Consider the following 21,323-nt stretch of genomic DNA (forward strand, 5'->3'; position numbering starts at 1 on the left):
CACACCGAGCAACGTAACTTACATCGACTTACGTGGTGGTGTAGACAAGCCCTTTATGTTTGCATAGTACTTCATTATTATTGGTAGTCCATTGCTGCCGCTGCTGCTGCAATACTCATATATGGCTACGCCTATGACTCCCCAGCCCGAATCCTGATGCAGAGTCGGCCGCACTGAGGGATGGGAAGTCTGGATCTATGATATTTGATGATGCAGCTCTGTGGTGCCTTTCACGTGCAGCCTGGAGATAATTTCGTCGATCCCGCTCAAACTTGTCACATCCTGATCTTATCAGAGACCACCAGTGAGTCCTGTTCTGAGTCACTTGCTCAAGTTCGTTGGGACTGATACCAGCCCACTGGAGACTGCTCTTCAGATGATCTTTGAAGCACTTCTACGGACAGCCCTTCTTTCTTTTGCCCTGACTCAGCTCCCCACAGAAGATCTGTTTTGGAAGACGGTGGTCTTCCATTCTGAGGACGTGACTGGTCCATCTAAGTTGTGCGAAGACTGTTCCGGTGGACTGGGCAGAGGAAATCAATTTGTGATTCCACGGCCATAAAGGCAGTTCAGCAACGTGCTGTGGGGCATGTAGAGCATGACAAGGCCTGGAAGACGTCCTGGTCACCACTGGAGCTAAGGAAGTCCCCAGTCATAATGATTCTTTGTGCTGCTGGAATCTGGCTTCCACAGCCGAGAGAATGGGACTGCCGCTGTGCAACCACTTTCTCACTTACAAATGTCCCGCACAGGTTTTCTCACCGCTCTCATTCCATTAACGGGGTGTCTGGGGGACTAGGGAGGGGCAGTACCTCTGCTGGAGGAACACATTGTGCTCCTTCCTTTGGGACTAGTTCATCCGCTTTGGTCCCCACCTACACCCAGATCTCCCCTGTGGCTCCAAATAGCTGTTTGCATGTGACAGTGGCCACACCCCAGGAAACTGCTTTGACTAGTGGCCTCACCAGGTGAGTGTAGCCGATGGGTCTTTTGCCCACCATGAGATAGGGAAACTGTCTTTCTCTAGCAAAGTACTTTAAACATTTAAAGAAGAGACGAGAGCAGTGGTCCCATCTTCATTGTCCCCAATCCACTTTTAAACAACCTTAACTCTAGAGCTGGGTGAAATTCTTTGGCCAAAATTATTTTTCAATTAAAAACGCAGATTCAGGGTGAGCGAAACATTTTGCAAATTCATGTCTAATTCGCTAAATTGTTTTGATCGCAGACAAACCTAAAAAAGTCTCTCTCTCACACACATACACACCCACACACCATGGAAACACTTTGTTTAAATGTTTTATTAAAAAAAACTAAACCTTTTGAATATAATTGGCTTTTAGTTTTGAAATGTACTTCAAAAACAATTTGTAAAGGAAGAAAACAAAATGAACTGTTTGGTTTCAGGTCCAACAAAATGTTTCATCAATCTGAAACAATTTTTTGTTACTTTTTGGTTTGCTGTTTTAGTTTTAAAATTTTTGGTACAGTAAGTGAACTGAAAAATCAGTTGTTTGTCCTCTTTATAACAGCTCTCAACATATTTGAGGACTGTTATCAGGTCCCACCCCCACAGGGTTCTTTTCACAAGACTAAATATGCGCAGGTTTTCAGGGTCGAGTGCTGGTTTCTTGAGGTTTGGGCTATTGCTGTCGTAGCCCTTCACAGATTCCATGGGCCAGTGTTGTTCTGGCCATGGAATCTATCAAGGGCTATGTGTGATCATCTACACTGTGATCATCTAGTCTGACCTCCTGTAGACCACAGCCCAGAGACCTGCCCCAAAATAATTCCTAGAGCAGATCTCTAGGGGAAAAAAAACATCTGATCTTGACTTTAACATTGTCAGTGATGGAGAATCCACCATGATGCTTGGTAAGATGTTCCAGTGGTTAATTACTCTCACTGTTAAAAATGTACGCCTTATTTCCAGTCTGAATTTGTCTAGCTTCAACTTCTAGCCATTGGATCATGTCAGACCTTTCTCTCCTGGACTGAAGAGCTCGTTATTAAATATTTGTTCTTCCTGTAGGTACTTCTAGACTGTAACTTAGTCACCCTGAAACTTCTCTTTGTTTAGGTAAATAGATTGAGCTCCATGAGTCTATCACTGTAAGGCAGGTTTTTAATCCTTTAATCATTTTCATGGATCTTCTCTGAACCGTCTCCAGTTTATCAACATCCTTCTTGAACTGTGGACACCAGAACTGGACACAGTATTCCAGCAGCTGTCACACCAGTGTCAAATACAGAGGTAAAATAACCTCCCGGCGCCTAGTCTAGATTCTCCTCTTTATGCACCTCAGGATTGCATTAGCCCTTTTGGCCAGTGTTGCCCTGGGAGCTCATGTTCAGCTGATGATCCACCATGACCCCCAAATTCCTTTGAGTCACTGCTTCCCAGGAGAGAGTCCCCCATCCTCTAATCATGCCTTGCAGACTTTGTTCCTAGATGTTAACATTTATATTTAGCCATATTAAAATGCATATCGTTTGTTTGTGCCCAGCTTACCAAGTGATCCAGACAGTTCTGTATCAGTGACCTGTTCGCTCCATTATTTATCACTCCTCCAATTTTTGTGTTATCTGCAAATGTTATCAGTGATGATTTAATGTTTTCTTCCAGGTCATTTCTATTAATGTTAAATAGTGGGGGTCCAAGAACCAAACCCTACAGGACCCCTCTGGAAACAGACCCGCTGGATGATGATTCCCCATTTATAACTACATGTTGAGACCTATCCATTAACCAGCTTTTAATCCATCTAATGTTTGCCATGTTCATTTTATAGCTCTAGGTTTTTTAATCAAAATCTCATGTGTTACTGAGTCAAACACCTTACAGAAGCTAAGTATGTTACATCAACGTTATTACCTTTATCAACTAAGCCGGTAATGTCATCAAAAAGATATCAAGTTAGTTAGACAGGCTCTATCTTCCCTAAACCCATATTGATTACTGTTGATTCTATTACTTTCCTTTAATTCTTTGTTAATAGATTAGTTAATTAATTAGCCCTGGTAAAGCTCCCGCTGTTGGACACTCACCAGGCTTCTGTGTTTGGGTCCCATCATGCTAAACCCTTTTGCTTCAAGCTCTGAGCAGGCCCCAGTGGTCTCTCTATCACTGGCTTCTCTGGCTCCCTGCATGCAGGCACTGTGTCTGTTGCTCCTTCATGGAAATGGGACCTTGGGGTCCAGTTACCTTAGGCCCCCAGGACCAGTGTTGACCCTTGCATAGACATCCCAGTAGCTTACACATTCTTTTCCAGAGGTCTGACCTTATGGGTATTTGGGGTGACAGGTTACCTCTGCAGGGACGTGGGATAGCTGAAGCATGTAACACAGAGACTTTGCTCCCAAACCAATCACTGTTCTTTTAGATTGCTCCAGAGATGTACAGCTCTTGTCAAAACACTAAAACATCTATACATCGTTCCTGTTTCACTTTCCTCCCCATGCTGGAGTGTTCGTCAGGATTTGGGGCAGTATCCTTTCAGGGTTCCAAGTCCCCTCCCCTGCACCTCTCGCCTCATGACTTCTCCTCTGTAACATGCAATCTGCTCTCTCCTCCTGCTGCTTCCTTTGACCCTGGCTGGTCCCACAGTCAAAGAAGGTCCCCTCTGCTACAAAAGCATGCCTCTCTAGTCCTCTCTCCTGCTCAAACTTCCTGTGTCAGAGTCCCTCTGAGTCTTTGCTGAAAATCACCACCTGGTTTCTTTGTTTTCCTGTTTGTGGGTTTTCCATTCTCCAAAACCCACTCGCTTCAGACCATCTGGGTCAAACTGGTTCTCCCAGACCAGGCACCCTCCTTAGCATACCCACTGTTTGGCCAGAGACCCGGCATTAAGGTTAAGGATTTATTTTATTTTTTCTAGAGGTTCTTCCAGACCATGGAAGGAAAGGAAGAGGGGGTGTTGTACATCTCCAGGATCCTGACAGACATGCTGAGGCATTCAATGACACAGGAATTTCATAAAATTAACCAGAATTCATAAGCTGTACAGAGACAGATTTCCCAAATTGTCTCAGTTGCGTTTTTCAAAGAATTTGACAGGTGAGCTTCTCTGAAGGAGGTGCTGATTATTTCCATGAATAGTGGGCATAGCTGTTCCTACCTGACTTGTAACAGCGAGGAGGGGCATGGATCTGTTTCACAGGCTGTATCTCTAACATTTCTCAGGGCTTCTTGAGGTTCAGTATGTATGATGGGGGCAAACTCAGGGATGGTGGGGTGAATAATACAATCTGGTGAGCAATGGAATTTTCTTTCCCAGTCAGCTCCATTCATACATATTTGATTGATCTTATCAGTGAAGCATGTTGACAGCTCTTCACAGCAGTTGGCGCCTGGGTCTGATGTCTAGGCTATGTAGCCTGGATTGCTTAGCCAGGTCACCGTGCAAAATAGCTCCATTGACCATGATTCTGCTGCATGGATGTTGGAGGATCAGAAGGGTTGTTTTGCCTCCTTTACTGCAGTGCTGTAGTCATTAGGATTGCTGTACAGAGGGGTGGATTTGCTGCAGTAACAGGAGGGGTACGAGGGATGGACAGAGAAGTGAGGAGAAGAAACCTCTGGAGCTGCAGATTTATCAACCAGGTAGTTAATAAACTAATATTATGCAAGTGCTACGTGACACCTAGGGGTGCCGGCATTACTGCATAAGGCCGGTTTTTCCTCCAACTGTACATCTTACTTGTCAGGTCACTGTGGGACTAGGGAACCTGATTATTTTACTGTGGGCAAAAATTCTGCAGAACGGTGGCTGATTCCTACAACACAGGGATCAGACACAGGGCTCTGTCCTGTGCAGTGCTGAGCCGCCCTTTCCTCTCGTTACGTCAGTAGGAGCTGATGTCGCTCGGTGCCTCGTAGTCCTAATGCAACAGCGCAGCTTTTCCCTGGAGCAGGCATAGCTCGCCAAGGAAGTGCTATTACAAGAGTCTGAATACCTCGAAGGACTGGTACTAATGCTGTTATTGCAGGTTTAACCATTGGCCTCCATCTAAGTCACGGTGGTTCTCAAACTTCTGTACTCGTGAGACCTTTCCCACACCCAGCCTCTGAGTGCTGCCACCCTCTTATTAATTAAAAACACTTTTTTATATCTTTAACATCATAAATGCTGGAGGCAAAGCGGGGTTTGGACTAGAGGTTGACAGCTCGTGATCCCCACGTAGTAACCTTGCGACCCCCTGAGGGGTCCCAACCCCCAGTTTGAGAACCCCTGATTTAAGATAAGTTAAGAAAAGCCCTGGCTGGGATGATTTAGTTGCGGTTGGTCCTGCTTTGAGCAGGGGGTTGGACTAGATGACCTCCTGAGGTCCCTTCCAACCATAATCTTCTATGATTCTATAATCACAAGTCCCCACTTAAGACAAAGGTGGATGTTAGTGTGACGTTGCACCCCATAATGCTTTATGGAAATATGCTTATGAATGTGTATATGACATGACTGGAATATGTTTTATGCTACATATGCCATGTAACATATCTCTGCAAAGGTTATGATCTACTGAATCTATTCATCCTATTTGTATTCATGCATCATTTTTGTATTCGAAGTTATGAATATTGGCTGCATACTTGTCTGAGTCTAAGTAGCCTTAGTAAAGCATTTGGTCAGCTTCTTGAGAAAGGAATATGCAAATTAAGTGGCCAGTCAAGAAACACTTAACTGACAATGGATCTTGGAAGACTCCAATCTGCATAAGAAGTCTTCCTGGAGACATTCAAGATAGCATGTGAGCAATGGCTGCTGCCTGTAAAAACTGAGTCATGGATGGACATGTTACTCACCCATGGGACTCCAAAACTCCATCTTGGAGCTGGGTTTTACATAGGAGAGCGGAGGGGGTCTCCTCCGACAAGAGAAAGTCTATTTAAGCCCCTGGGAGACCTCTCCATTTTGTCTTCAGCTGGCTCAAGAGAGAGCCTCTCTACCCCCAAAGGAGACCTAAAAGAAACTGGAATAAAGGACAGTAACCATGGGGGTGTGAGTGATCGCTGGACCCAGACTAGAAGGAGGCTAGTCTGTAAAAGAGGCTTATTGGAACATCCCTGAGGGTGAGATTTTATCTGTAGTCAGCTTCTTACTGTATTAGGTTTAGATTTGCGTGTTCTATTTGCTTGGTAATTCACTTCATTCTGTCTGTTATTACTTGGAACCACTGAAATCCTACCTTTTGTATTTAATAAAATCACTTTTTACTTATTAATTAACCCTGAGTACGTATTAATACCTGAGCAGAGCAAACAGCTATGCATATCTCTCTCAGTGTTATAGACAGCGAACAATTGATGAGTTTATCCTGTATAAGGTTTATACAGGGTCAAATGGATTTATTTGGAGTTTGGACTTCATTGGGAGCTGGGCATCTGAATGTTAGAGACAGGAACACTTCTTACTCCATTTTCAGTTAAGCCTGTAGCTTGTGGGGGACGTGGTTCAAACCTGGGTCTTGGTTTGCAGCAGGCAAGCGTGTCTGGAATCCAAACCAGGCAAGGCACTGAAGTCCCAAGCTGCCAGGGGAAACAGGCTCAGGGGTAGTCTCGGTACATCAGTTGGCAGTTCCCAAGGGGTTTTCTGTGATCCAACCCATCACAGTTAGCCCACTCAGAAATTAGCACTGTGTAGGAGAAGGCTACATGCTGTGTATTGTTTGGCCAGAGATATGTGTGTGTGTTTGTGTGTAGAGAAGAGCAGAGAGAGAGAAACCGGGGCTGGACGGTGAGAGGGGAACAGACACGCAGCCTGAACAAGCCACTAGAAGCATGGTTTGGCCAGGGGAGTAGCCTAGAGAGAGGATTTGGGGTGGAAAGCTGAAATGAGTTTTGGACCTGTGAACAAGGACACTGGCTCCTGTTCGGTTCCTCCTGTGTTTGGGGAAACAGGACTTTGTACATTCTTTGTAAATAAGATTGAATCAAAGGTAACAGACTCAATCAGCGATTTCTCTTCCTAACTGGAACGACCCACATCGCTCCCGACTTTGAGCAGACAGTCAGGTTAAAAGGGGTAACAGTGCAGAACCTGAATAGAATAGCTAGAGAGAGGGGTATGACTGTCCCTAGTGATGAGATTAAAGACGTCCGTCTCCAATGGGAAATATGTATTGTAATTAAAAAGTTCTTATTTTTCAATCTGTTTTCCAGTTTAATGCGTTAAGAATTTCTCATCTTAAAATGTCCAGAGCTTCTGAACCAAACACAACAGGGAGCAGCTTTCTTTTAATATAGGAAAAATCAACAGTTCATTTGAAATCCCAGTACCAGCTCTAACGTATTGAGAGAATGTCTCAGCTTAGCTATTGCAATTGTTCTTTAAGCACTCTATTTCTAGTGCCCCGATTTCTCTCTTAGGTTGCTAGGAAAGAAGGAAGTCAAAACCTTCTGATAGACACTTCCTCTTACTGGATAGGTCTGTCATCTTGGCTCATGCATAAATATGAGGCAACTCTTAGACAGTCCGCCTTCTTGTCGCCTCTCATCTTCCTCTGCACTTGCCATGGCTGGAGAAATAGTATATGCTGATTTAAACATTCCTGGAGCTTTTTCCACTTCAAAGTCACTGCATCCATCTCAGCACCCCAGTAAGTGTATTTAGCTTCTTAGTTTTGTACCAATATGGTCTCCTTTTTTTGGTTTGGATTCCACTTTTTGGATGTATTTTGTTTTTGTTTTTACGGGTAGCACAGATATTTAAAGAAAGTTTTCTAGAAAGAAAGAGCAGGTGGGTGTCTCTCTGTTCCATTTGTAAGTTAGGACTCAGCAAATCTGAGGTAATTTACCACCTGTCAGAACTAGGAACTGAATCTCTTTAATGCAATATTGTGCATTTTACTTTAATGTTAATACAGAGTGTCACAGAAATCTTCAGAGCTACTGACAGTCTATACATGTAAATTACATGTGAAGAACAATACAGCTTTACTTTATGGCATTTTTATACATACTTCATAAACCCTTGGGGGTGGATACTTACGCTATATTGAAGATGCAGTACATAGTGTAGTGGGGTAAGTCAGGGGGAAAGAGCAATGCACTGGTCAAGGCTTGGGAAGACTGAACACAAGGAGTCTAGGAGACTCGTTTCAATGTCTTTCTTTTCTTGTTGGAGAGAATGTTATATCACACAGATCAGGGAGAAGAGACTGGATCTGGAAAATTGCTGAGAAGTCAGTGCAGTCTCAGGGAGGTGATTCAACATGATGAGGGAAATGTGGAGAAAAGGATCTGCTAAGATTCATGAAGACGCAAGTGGGGAGACTGAAGTCTAGTACCTAGGTTAGGAAATAGGTGAGGAGAAAAGAAAGAAATGAAGGGCAATGAAGGATGAAGAAAACTGTGGGGTTGGGGGGGGGGTTGTTTACTGGATTCTGAATAGACCTGGATAGGGAAGATTTGTGAGGAGTCAGGTCATTACACTTCAGAGGAATTAAAGTATGGACAACTCTTAACTTAGGGGAGACCAACAAAGATGATCACAGTCATAAAGAGAAGAGGAAACATAATAGCTTTCAGTGTTCCAGGAATAACGAATATACAAGGAACTGTAAACTAAACTTAAAAGGATGTAAAATGTAAATATATAAATCATGGTATGTTTTTTACAAGAGTCTCCTGCAAAGATTGGTATCTGAAAACAAAAAATCCTAATTCTATTTTGCAGAACTGTAATGAAATGGTAAATATATCCGCTATTTTCAGAGCATATTTTCTATAACTAGAGTCAGGCTACTAATGAGAGGCCATTTTAGATGACTATTATGCTGTTCATCTTAGAATCAAAATATATAACGCTGATATTTCAATTGACAAGCAAATTAAATACTAATAGTTCAGATATTTTAATCACTCAGTCTGTGTATAGTACAGTATATGCGGGATTACATATAAAACGTTAAAAACCATTATTTAGTTTGCACAGTGAAGCATTCAAAAGTTAGGACATGCCAGACATACAGTTGCTGGTACAACCTTAATTCTGCCCCACTGTGCAACCATCTTGTGTATTCAATGGGGTAGGGATCCTCTGGAAAAAGGTAGTCTTTAATTACATGGTCTGTAAATCTGGCATTTCCTAACTTCTGAGTGCTTGACTTTGCAATCTAAATAACATTCTTCTGAGAGTTTTCTTTGTATGTAATTTACTAGAGATTTTTAAAGGAAAAGGTAAAACTGCTACTGCTTGAACAACAGGACTAATTCAGTTAGCTGGCTGCAGCAAAACACTTTTATCAGAGATAGGAAATCGACCACTGCGTTCAGGTGTTGGTTTGTGGTATGGCTCTTGGGGGAGCCCAGTCCATGCCAGCTCTCTCTCCCTCCAAGCCTCCAGGAGTTGGAAGCCCTGTCCATGTGATGCACCCAGGCCCCTGGGGTCATGGGCTGGGTCCAGGATGCTGTTGGGGAAAACCTGACCCCGCTCTCTGCCCCCAGGGAGTAGGGGGAGCTCCAGCCCCATGCGGTGCCCCGTGGGGCTGGAGAATGGAAATGGGCCATGGTGGCAGGAGATGGGTTCTTATACATGTCCATTACTTTCTTTGGACGCTAGAGCTTAAATTGTGGAACCACAGTAGTTACACTTGTCAAAGAGTTCTAGGACAAGCCTAATTTTTTAATGCCATCTCTAATACCCCTCCCCCTATTTTATCCAAAAAATTGTTAATCTGAAGCCAGAACTTTTTTTTTTTTTTTTTTGGAAAATTTGAAGTCAATTTAACAAATCATTTAATTATTTTGTATTAAAAGACAGAAAAGCAATTTTTTACTTTTTTAAAAAAATACACCATTTTTTGTCCACGTATGTCTCCAGAACCTCTTGTTCTATTAAGGACATAAGTTTTATTTGTTAAGTCTCAGTGAGAACTCTCACATAAGATGGACTTTTATGAATAATGGGCTACTCCAAAGTTTTTAAAGTTACTCGAAGTTAAGTTCTTTGACACTGAAAGCACTGAAGTCTCCTGTCGTGATTACAAACTCAGTGCAGCCTAGAGACTGTTACTCTTTTTATTTTAAATGATGTTTCTAAGTCTCTAGCCCTTTTCCTCTTTGAAGACAGCCTTGAAAATGTAAAGCGATTTCTGGGCTTGTACTTCATGTGGTCTTGTACTTCATGTGGCTTTTCTAATTTTTTTACAGTAGGAAAATATCAGCGCCATTTTAAAAGCCCCAAACATTAGAATGTCAAGAAGTGACAGTTAAGGGGCTGAACCTGTTCTCTCAGCTACGGTCTATTGATGTTTTTTCTTCATCCCTCCCTCACGGCCTTTGTGCACCATCCAACCAACCATCATTTTCTTCCCTAAAACTTTCAAAACTATGTGCAAATGTCAACATAGCAAGTGACGAGGAGACTAGTTTTCCATTCAAGGAATGTACTGTTCAAGGGATTTAAAAACTGAAGCATGTTCAGAAACTATTCTGCAGATTTTAATAATGAAGTCAAGATGGTCACAATCTGCTTGCAGCTGTAATCAGAAGGAGAGGTGACCTCTATTTTCCCAGCTCAAGTCCTAACCTTTCCCATGACAAGAAGACACTGCTGTATGACATGGATAGTCGTAGATTTGACAGAATATGCAAAAGGAAGGCAATGCAAGGGATCTTTCCTCCAAGAATTTTCAAGCCCCACCAATCACTGATGGGGGCCAGACATTCAGGAATCTGTTCAAACCTTAATGGAGATGACAAACCCAAACCTCCTGCCCCAGTAGAACTCTAGGTTTTGGTGGAAGCTCCATCAGCCATTGCCCACTCCAATTCTGGTGCCTCATCCATCAGCACTGGTACTGGCTGAGCCAGCACCGGCCTAGCCTACTGTCCCCAATCTCAGGGTCTCCCCTCCCAGGGGAACCCCCACCCCCTAGCCCCACCTCACCTCAGTCTTGGCTACTGCCAGTCACCACTTAGCCCCCATTCACTGGGGTAGACTGCAGTGTATCAGCCACTCATCACAGGCAAGGGGGGTCTGGACCTGCTGCCTCTGCCTTGCCTACCCATGGGCTGCCCCCTGCAACCCAAATGCCCCGTTGGCTTTACCCTAGGCCTGCAGCCTGGGGCTTTCCTAGGCCGGAGCTCCCCGGCTCCCTTGGCCTTTCCCCAGCCCTGCTCCACTCTAGGCACTTGGTTAAGCTCCCTGCAGCCAGGCCCTTTTCTCTCTGAACACACAGAGAGACTGTCTGCTCCTGGTCCACTGCCCTCTTATAAGGGCCAGCTGCGGCCTGATTGGGGTGTGGCCCTGCTGTGGCTACTTCCCCAATCAGCCCAGGTTTCAGAACTGCAGCCCTCTCCAGGGCTGCTTTCAAGCCCTTCAGGGCAGGAGCAGGTGACCATCCCGCTACACTGTCCCATTAGAAAGGTGTCAGTTCCTTCAGCAACACTGCACCTGTACCTGTGATGGTGTCAGTGGGCCAGGGCAGGCCCAGAGCCTTGCCTTCTGCTCTCACAAACAGGGAAAGGAAAAGATTTGTTCCCTTTTTCTACAGGATATGTCCCTCAGGCTCTCTAGGACAAGCAGTAATGGCCAAGTAGAGCTGTGCTCTCTGGGATACCTGAACCCCTCTTGGAGTCTCTCCAGAGGAACAGAAGCAGGCAGCTAAGGGTGCTAGTAAGGGAGGGGCCGTACAATGGGTAAACATCCTCTTAACACAGCCTTGGATACCAATACAAGGGCTATGGCCACTGTGATAGGCCTGTGTAGATATTCCTGTCCCCATTTCCACCCCCACCCCTCCTGGCCTGATTACAGCAGCCCAGTGGAGGATAGAAGATCTGCCTTTTAAGGGCAAGGTCCTCTTCAGTGAGAAGATCTGAAGAAGATCAGATCTACCAGGGCCACAGCTAGAAGCGTGTGTCCTACCTAGCCTGGGAATGATCTGAACCTTGACAGGTTTCAAAGGGCGGGCTCAGCAACTTCTCAGGCCTGCTCCTCATGAAGGAGGTTTCAACCTCTCTCCACAGTGGCCAGGGGGGGAGACCTCGAAAGCACAAGAACAAACACTTCCAGCGTTCTTCTTCGCAGTCCTCCTCCTCTGCCTACAAGCTGCCAGTTTAATGGCACACTCGGGAGTCACACAAGTCTTCTGGCACCTTCCCCTCTGACATTCTCTGTCCCCTCCCTTCAGTCCTTGTCTATTCTTCTACAGAGACTGGTGCACAATAAATAACTTCTGATTGCTGGGCTTTGGAGACTGTCACAAGGCCGGGCTTCTCCCCCCGCTTGCCGAGGATTCACTGCCATACCCACAGTTGTCTTTAAGCAGGTTTATTGTCCAAACTTAAACAAACAATCAGTTCCTCAGCTCTCCCTTTCGATGTTAGGCTCTTGCTGCCTCCCCTCCCAGTGGACTCTGGCATCCTGCAGCTTCCTAAATTTCTCTGTCAGCTTCCTTCTCACAGCTGGTCCTCGCTCAATGGAACTTCCCCTAAACCTTTAGTGCCCCAGGCGCAGTTCCCTCCCATGACTGGCCCAGCTGGGAGCACCTGCTGTGTGTGGCACAGGCAGGGCCGGCTCCAGGCACCAGGCAACCAAGCACATGCTTGGGGCGGTACCTGGTAAGGGGCGGCCAATCTTGGGGTGGCGGGGGGCGGCGCGGCGCTCGGCAGGGGGGCGGCGGGGGGCGCGGTGCTCAGGGGGGGGGTTCCAGCAGCGCGGCGCTCGGCGCGGGGGGCTTGGCAGGGCGGCGCTTTTTTTTGCTGCTTGGGGCAGCAAAAAAGTTAGAGCCGGCCCTGGGCACAGGGACGCTGTACTGCTTCAGTGAGAGGAGACCATTCCATCCAGTTCTGCACCAGGTCCCGTCCCCACTCTCCTGCCTCCTTCCCTCCTCAGGGCGACACCCCTCTCACAAGAAAGACTTCCTGGAAGAAAGCTATAGACGTTCCTCTGTGTAACCAAGGGAAGGGACTCTATTCCCACTGCTTCCTCATCCCCAAGAAGGAAGGTCTATAACCTATTCTGGGTCTTGAAGGCCTGAACAAATATGTCAAGGTTCAGATCCTTTCCGCACTCTTAAGGAGACTCGTACTTCCCTCTCGATATGAAAGATAGTTACTTCCACCTGGCTATCGGGAAGAACCATTGCAAATACCTGGGATTCTGCATGCATGAATGAACTCCATTTTCAGACTTTTTCTCTCTCCTTACTCAGTTCCCAGGTGAGAGAGAGCCCCAAGCTTTTTCCAGACTCCACACTTACCCTCACTCCGCCCAGTCCTTTGTTCTGGAGCTGGGGTCTCTGCCCTGCTTCTCTGCTGAGAGGTGGGCAAATCCTCCCCCCTCTGGATCATTGGTTGCTAGGTGTCAGTGCCCTGGTGACTGGGCTTTCCACTGTCTTCTCAGAATTTCCACTGATATGGGTCAGCCTTGGCTAGTCCTGTTAATGACCCATCTGGTCAGCTCAGACAGCACAGTGACACACACACACATCTCTCTCAGGCTATGTCTACACTACGCAGCCTTTAACGACACAGCTGTGTCGCTACAGCTGTGCCGCTGTTTGTCAGCTCTCCTGCTGACAAAAAACATCCACCTCAAATGAGCGTTAATTTTGTTGGCAGGAGAGTGCTCCTGCTGACAAAGTGCTGTTCACACCCGGTGCTTGGGCAAAACTTTTGTCTTTCGGAGGGGGTGTTTTTTTCAATACCTCCTGAAAGACAAGTTTTGTCATTCAGTTGCTAGTGTAGACACAGCCCTTAGTCCATCCTGACAGCAAACTTAATCTTTTTCTCTTTGGTATTTTCTTCAGCTTCCCGCTACTTCCATCTAGTTAGACAATTAACGTTGCCCTTGTGAGGGTGATGTGGCCTCAGAGTTTTAAACTCTGAGCATGGTCATTTTCCTCCTCATATTCCATGAGCTTGAACTTAATCCTTATCTGCATATGAAGTAAGTTGTGCAGCCTCCAAAGGAGAGCAAGTTTCCATGTTTTCTTATAAATCTTTACCCAAGGTTTTGATTCTTGCAGATAGCGCTCGGTGCCCGCGCTGGCATCGGATGGCTCTATGGCTTGGATGGGCCGGGAACGTCATCCTGCTGGCAGCTGTGATCGCGCTTGGTGTTTGGGGTGAGTATCTCAGCGCCATAGATTCATTGGCTCAGTGAATTCTCCTCTTCCTCTGCAATTCCATTTAGATTCTATTTTTTGCCTCCAAAACATTTCTGAATAAATTACCAGGCATTTTATCACTGCCATAGACATCAAGCATGTTACATAAAAAAGGAGAGTTGAGAGCTTGATACATGAAACATGCATTATTTGGCTGTAACAGCACCACTGTGAGATGTTCATTCCACATTTTTGCACCTTACGATGGATAATGAGCGAGATTCCATCTCATACTTCTTCCCTGTCCCCATCCTAATTCAATAGATCTCCCACGGTATTTGGTGACTTGATACTTTTTACCTTCTCTCTTTTGTTACATGTCCTTGTGAAGGTCAGACTGGAAGACAGAGAACAACAAATGGAACTGAATGTAATTCCAGCCTGAAGGATTCCCAGTCTTGCTCGAATCAAAGTTTGTATCCAAAGCCAGACAGCAACTCAACAGGTAACTGTATCTGCTATTCTTTGCGCTCTTTGCAACGTTGTGTCCACCTGGAAGAACTCTCACTCCAAACTCGCTAATTGAAAATTCAGCTACTGTGTGACAATAACTTATATATAGCTGAGACGTGCCGGACCTTCATCTTCCCGTCTTTATTTTTCTTGTCATTTGTTCTGTTTAATGGCTGCAAAATAAATACTACAACTGGCTGAACATTTTCTGATTTTTTAAACAAAAAGAGGGTTTTGTCAAATTTTTTTTATGGCAAAATTTATTTTTAAATTTTCTGAAATTTTTCCAAAGGGGAAATTTTTAGAGAAAAACTAAATATCTTGTTTCATGGCCTTTTCCCCACTTTCCTATACATTTGATCTTACCCCATCTTTTCTCCAGTGAGAAAAAAAGGTAGAAAATAAAAAAGGGGAAAACCCTCTGAAAATTTCTGTCTGGGAAAGTCCCACTTTTCAAGGTTTTCAGATGTTTGTGCAAAGTAGTAGGAGTGACATCTAGTGGTCATTCAAAGTACTTTCAATGTGTATGAAACAGGCATATTTTATAGCAGGGATTCTCAAACTGGGGATCGGGACACCTCCGGGGGTTGCGAGGTTATTACATGGGGGGTCACGAGCTGTCAGCCTCCACCCCAAATCCCGCTTTGCCTCCAGCATTTATAATGGTGTTAAATATATAAAAAAGTGTTTTTTAATTTATAAAGGGGATCGCACTCAGCGGCTTGCTACGTGAAAGGCGTGACCAGTACAAAAGTTTGAGAATCACTGTTTTATAATGTAATAAAATTTCTATTATATAAAAAAACTACATTAAAAAATGTTTTGGCTGCAAAGTCAAGAACTCAGAAATTAGGAAATGACAGATTTATAGTTGTCTATAAAACCTTAACTCTGCCCTTTTGTATTAGACTCTTGCTGAACGTCGCATAGGAAGTCTGTGGCAGAGTCCAGTCCAGTGCTTTCAACACGAGAGCATCTTTCCTCTTCTTAAAACCATCTGACTCATCCACTGTCCATCCTATGCACTGAATGAGGCAGGGTCTCATGGAAAAAACAGAATGTGATCATGTCATTCAAGACTGTATCAATGTTTTACAAAGGCCGATTAAAAGTTGTCTGGGCAATCTTACTTCCTAGATTTCAGCTGTTCACCATTGCAGCCCAAATAACATTATTTTAACATATTTGTAAATGTAATTTAATACTTCCCACTACAAGAGCTTGTTTTCAGTTGCTTATATTTTTGCTGAAGATTAAATGTTCAGGCTGAACCTTTCCATGCCAGGGGTCTGCTGCAGCCTGAGTTTTATTTTATTTATTTTTTTTTAATTTCAGCCAAAACAGTCCAGCTGTTTGTGAGAACCAGGCTAGTGAAAATACATTGTTTTCCTCATGTTCAAAAATTCTGAAGACTTTGTTTTTCAGAGGCTTTAGTGCCATCCCCATGCTTTGGAATAGAGACTTGACATTTGGCCAGGGGGTGGCTTACGAATCAGGGATCTGTCTGCCTTGTGCTGCGCCTGTGAATATCCGCTCAAATTTGGCTAAGTTTTAAACCTTTGAAAATTCATGATTCTATCAGCAGTGAGTGCGCTCCAGCCCAGAGCTACAGGGGGCTGAGTAGTAGGACTTCCCATGCAATTGTATCCCTGAGCTGCTGCAGGCAAGGTTTGGGGCCTGACAGTGGCACTGAGAGCGGGGAGCCTGTCTCTCCTGTGCTTTCTGTGTCCCTCTGAGCCCTGGCAGCATGGAGGAGGAAGTTGCCTGAGTTGAATGCAGAAGGGACATGAGCCAGAAGGCGGGGGAGAGAGTACATTGAGGCTGCTGGTGGAGGAGAGTTACTTAAACCAGTCCTTTCACAGGTGGTCACTCTGTGTTCCTCATTCATTGGGTGCCTGAACTGTAGAAGTGTTGAGCAACTGTAATTGAAATCAATGGAAGCTGGGCACTGAACTTATGAAGTACTATAGAACGCGAAGTACTTTGAAAAATCAAGGCATTGAGGTGCCTAATTCCTGCCTAAATACCTTGTGAGGAGCTGCGTCCAGGTGTCTCAAGTTGGATACCCAATGTTAGTGGATACTTTTGACCTCAAACTCTCCGTGCCTAAGTTCCCCATCTGTAAAATGGAACTATTGCAACCTTCTGATCACACAGGGGTGCTGTGAAAATTCATTACTGTTTTGTGAAGCACTCAGATACTATAGAGCTGGGTGCCAGAGGAAAACCCAGGAGGAAATTAATAGTTCTGTCTTCAGAGCCGGCTTTGAATAGTGCGCAGTACTACTGGGGCTACCCATTGAATGAGAAGAAAACAAAATATTGAATAGCTGCTCAGTAAGTCAGCAGCACCGTCCGTCCTGTGCCCTGAATGACGCAGGGGTCCGGTGCAGAAAACTGGTATGTGACTATGTAATTACAGACTGGATCATAATGCATATGCACAAGGAGGCCCAATAAAGATTGCACAGGTAACCTTAATTCTGACACTGCCTAACTTTCTTTTGAGTGCTTGACTTTGCAACCGGTAGGTAGGCAGGCAGGCAGGTGTGAGAGAGATGCACAGAGCCCTCAGTTTGTCTGGGAACACTCTGGGAAGCCAGAACTTCCTCCAAGAATCCCTTGCCTCCCTCCTACTACTTTTAAAGTGCTTCAGAAGTGGTTCAGCAGAGAAGGTGACAGTTTTGTTGTGTCTTTCGTTTCAGAGGTTCGGTGCTCCTTGGGGGGAAATGCATTGTGTGATACTGAGCCTGTAAAATGTGAATTGTGGGCCCGATCTTATGAATTCCTATTCACATCACAGCTCTGCCAGAGCACCTCCCTCCTGCCCCGCACCTCCAATGGGCCTTTCCTCGAACAAACCATGAATAAAGAGAAATGTCTTGGCTGAGAATGTTTATCGTTTGAAAGCCCCTCGTGAACATAGGGAAGCTCAGCACAGTTCAGAAGCTTCCGGCCTATTTAATGCTGCCTTTTCCATGTCTATTTCTAGAGGGCTGTGGGTGTAAACTGTGCCCCGCTGACTGGCTGCCGCACAGGAACAAGTGCTACTGGGTCTCTAAAGAAAGTAAAACGTGGAGTGAGAGTTGTGAGGACTGCTCAGGGAAGAGCTCTCAAATGCTCGTGATCCAGGACAAGGAGGAGATGGTACAGTAAATAAAAATGGCTTAACCCCCCCCTTGACAGATGAGTGTCGCTAGTTATAATGTAATACAATGGGCTTGCAGCAAAACAACAGCGCCCCAGCTGTATGACATTTGGCTTCAGAAAAATCTATTACAGAGCACATTAAAGTATCATTGATACGTGGAGGGGAAGGAGGGGGTGAGACTGGGAAAGGGAAACACCAGAAATTGGGTTTATATCTATTGCAGAGCTATGTAGCAGGTTCTCTTCCGTCATTTGCAGAGAGAGCAAAGAAGCCAGAGAATTCTAGCAGGTTATATTCACCCAGACTCCTCCCTCCTGTCACTTACAGGAGTATGTACTGAGTATTCCACAACTGAACCAGGTCTGGCTTGGACTCAGTGTTACATCCCCAGAGAGGAAATGGACCTGGGTGGACGGCTCCACGTTCGATGAAACACTGTGAGTGTTCATGGTTCCTATTTTGGCTTTGAAACGGAGTGTGTCTTGCATGGTGCACAAATGGGAACACGAGGTTAGTGCTCTCTAGTGCTAGCGGGAGCAGAGGCTGTCTGTGAGCACAAGTAAAGTTAAGCACCAGGCAGAGACCTCCCCATGGAGAGCTGGTCAGTCTCAAGCCCCCTTGTGCTTGCAAGACCACAGGATAAAGGGGGGGGTCAGGGTCTGTTTGGAGAATGGGCATGTCTGGGAAGACACTAGTTTAAGCACAATCCTTGTCTTGTGAAGAGGCACTTAGCTGTTCACACCTATGTTAGCTCTCAGCTGTGCTGCTCTGCCGGAGTGAGGTGGCCCTTGTCCTGCAATGCGCTCGTTAATGCAGGGTCAGGGTCCCCTCTCCTGCTGAGCAGCACATTTTACCTCCACCGGGGCTGCAATGCAGGTGGGGAAAGTGGTGGTATTTTCCCAGCCCCGCCCACCAATTAAGCTCCACCCACTTCAGACACCACTCAGTGCACATGGCACAGTTGTACAAAGCAGGACCACACAGGTGCTGCTGGGCTCCTCGGCTTGGCTCCCCAGCAGTGGGGTTTGAACACACCCACGGGCAGTGTGGTCAGTCATCGCGGTGGATTTTGCTTGTTTTCCAGCACTGAACTGAGCCTGCCCAGCTCCTTTTCCACTCTGGGAGGCATGTTACTAACTAGGGCTCTGTAGAAAAGTACGGCTGAAGGAAGCTAGTATGGAGACAGGCCACTCCTCTGAACGAGGGATGGCTGCTAAAAATCTTGCTCAGTAAAGCTAAACACCCAGTGATTCCTGCTCTTTGTTCCCCAGGTTCCAGCTGACAGGCGCTGCTGACAGGGAGAGCTGTGGGATGATCAAAGGGAACCGCACTATTTCAGAAACCTGCACAGCTGTAGCTAAATGGATTTGTGAGAAAGTTGCCCTGAAATAAGCAGTCACACCAATGAGCTGCACTTGCGTAACTGAAATAGCAAGTGTCCCTGTTTATTTTCTAAAAGAAAAACACATTTGCTAATTAAAGAATTATAAAGCCTCCAACAAATCCCTTTTCCAAGGAAGATCCATTCACTTGTTCCTCGGGAGCTGGGTCTGATTTCATGAGGAGCTGGCTGCCCCCTGGGCATCGCGTGTGAGCAGACACTCTTGGCTCTCAGGAATAGTTTGAAAATTAAAAAAGTCGTAAAGCAGCAATGTCACTTTTGAAGACCTACGTGCCATTTGGCCACATCTCAAAGGCAGAGTTTTGAACATTCTTCCACCCAGCCCCACTTTCAGCCATAGCCTCTAATTCTGTGGGAGAGTTAGGTGAAGAAGCACCAGTTTGTATTCCCACATCTGGTAGCTGTTTACCATTTATGCACCCAAATCTGAGCGCACAATAGTTCTTGTCACAGATCCACAGGGTCTGCTCTATGCCCAGCCTGTAACCAGTCCCTTGGGCGTGTCCCCTTTAGTGGGCTGGGCCTGGCCCATGGCCTCCAAGACTCCAAAACTGGGCCTTTGGCACCAACGATCCCTATCTCTCTGGCTCCCTGCAGCGAATCCAGACTCCTACAGGAGGCTTGTGTACACTGGACCCCTGCAGCACACACGGCTCCCAGTGAGTATTTGCAGCAACACCAGGCAGCCTTTTCAAAACAAGGTAACACTTTATTAGTCACCTGCATATAGAATCTGAAAGTCCCTAGGGCAGCAATGAGAGGCAAAGGTTAAGGCCTGGTCCCCAGTGGCCAAGCCAGTGCAATCAGCCAGCCGAGCTGATATGGGGTCCATTTTTTCTCCATGTTCTTATGAGTCCCAAGTGCAAAATTCTGTCTCTTCAGAGTCCAGCCCTTCTCCGAGTCATCACCCTTTGCTCTCTAGCTGGGGCCTGTTTGCCGCTTCCCTTCCGAGAGGTGGCAGGGGAAATCTCCTTTGTTTGAACATCATGGTCACTGGGGTTCCCAATTGCCTTTCCAAATTCTCCGTTGATCTGGGTTGGTTTCTGCCAGTCCTTTAATGATCCCTTCATACCTCCCCAGACAGCTGTGTGACGCAAACACCTCCTGTCTCTTAATCTTCCTCCAAGAGCAGGTTTAACCCTTTTGCACCCCCTGGGTAGCAATGCATAGAGAAACTGAGGCACACATGAAAAATATTACAGAAAATGCCCACTTTGTCTGGGATTTCCCTCCCCCCCCGCCCCAAATATCCTTGAATGTACATTTATGAGCATGCTATGAGACCTCCCCTTGGACAATCTGATCCTAAAATCTTTGCAGACACTGCTCTGGGAATCCACAGGATTCAGCGCCTGCACTTGCTAGTCACTAAGAGTTGCCCTGTGTCCATAAACTGCTCAGCCAGCCCCAGTTTTTCAGCTTTTCTGGTGGTGGGGGCAGGGCAGTGTCACAGACACAGAGGGTCTGGGCTATGCCTGAACCTTCCATCAGTCTCCTGCTAGTAACTACTTTAGTGTCCTGGACCCCAAGGATCCCCACTGTTCTGCAACAGCCAGCCTCTCGCCTCAACGACTCTGAGACCGGGGCCTTGGGGCCCAAGCAACCCACTTGGCAGCTGAACTGAGGTAGGTCCTGTTCAGACTTTCCTCTCCAGAGTGCAGTGCCCTCAGTGAGGATCTGCAGCGACCCCAGGCAGCCTTTTCAACACAAGGTACCAATTCATCAGTCACCTGCAATACAGAGATTATTTTTTACATTGTTTTTATTACTAGAGGAATCTTTTACTTGTGATTTATGTCAAGCTCTATTTGGATGGAAATTCAATTAAAAGTGCACAAAACCCAGCATTTTAATGTTTTATTTAATAAAACTAAGGCCTTGGCTACACTTGCAAGTTACAGCACTGTAAAGCCGCCCCCAGCGCTGTAACTCACTCCCCGTCCACACTGGCAGGGCACTTGCAGCGCTGTATCTCCCTGCAGGTACTCCACATCTCCGAGAGGAATAACAGCTGCAGCGGAGAGGCTGCGACTCACGGGTGTGAGTGTAAACACTTGCAGCGCTGTACTAATCACCTTGTCAAGTGGCCAATCCTCTCCATTGTTGTGACTGGCTGCAGGAATGCGGAAGTGCCGGTGTCAAAGCTCGTACCACAGAGAAAAGCAAACAGTTTGCTGTTTGCTTTGAGTCAGTAAATGAATG

General features: G+C 45.8%; 1 protein-coding gene across 2 annotated transcripts; it reads left to right on the top strand.

Annotated features, from left to right (window-relative positions):
* Window positions 1-4,422: 4,422 nt before the first annotated feature.
* LOC117870469 (killer cell lectin-like receptor subfamily B member 1B allele C) lies at window positions 4,423-20,527 on the top strand. 2 transcript variants are annotated; one of them, XM_034757644.1, is made up of 6 exons: window positions 4,423-4,603; window positions 13,959-14,073; window positions 14,447-14,560; window positions 17,561-17,715; window positions 18,047-18,156; window positions 18,991-20,527. In XM_034757644.1, exons 1-6 carry the CDS (start codon window positions 4,436-4,438, stop codon window positions 19,109-19,111), a joined length of 783 nt encoding a protein of 260 aa, XP_034613535.1. In that variant the 5' UTR covers window positions 4,423-4,435; the 3' UTR covers window positions 19,112-20,527. The 2 variants fall into 2 exon arrangements, with proteins under 2 accessions (XP_034613535.1, XP_034613534.1); XM_034757643.1 differs by lacking the exon at window positions 4,423-4,603 and adding an exon at window positions 7,464-7,596 and having other exon boundaries at window positions 13,975-14,073; window positions 18,991-19,163.
* Window positions 20,528-21,323: the final 796 nt, after the last annotated feature.

This window comes from Trachemys scripta, unplaced genomic scaffold, assembly GCF_013100865.1.
Source record: "Trachemys scripta elegans isolate TJP31775 unplaced genomic scaffold, CAS_Tse_1.0 scaffold_28, whole genome shotgun sequence".
In the NCBI taxonomy this organism is placed as follows: domain Eukaryota; kingdom Metazoa; phylum Chordata; order Testudines; family Emydidae; genus Trachemys; species Trachemys scripta.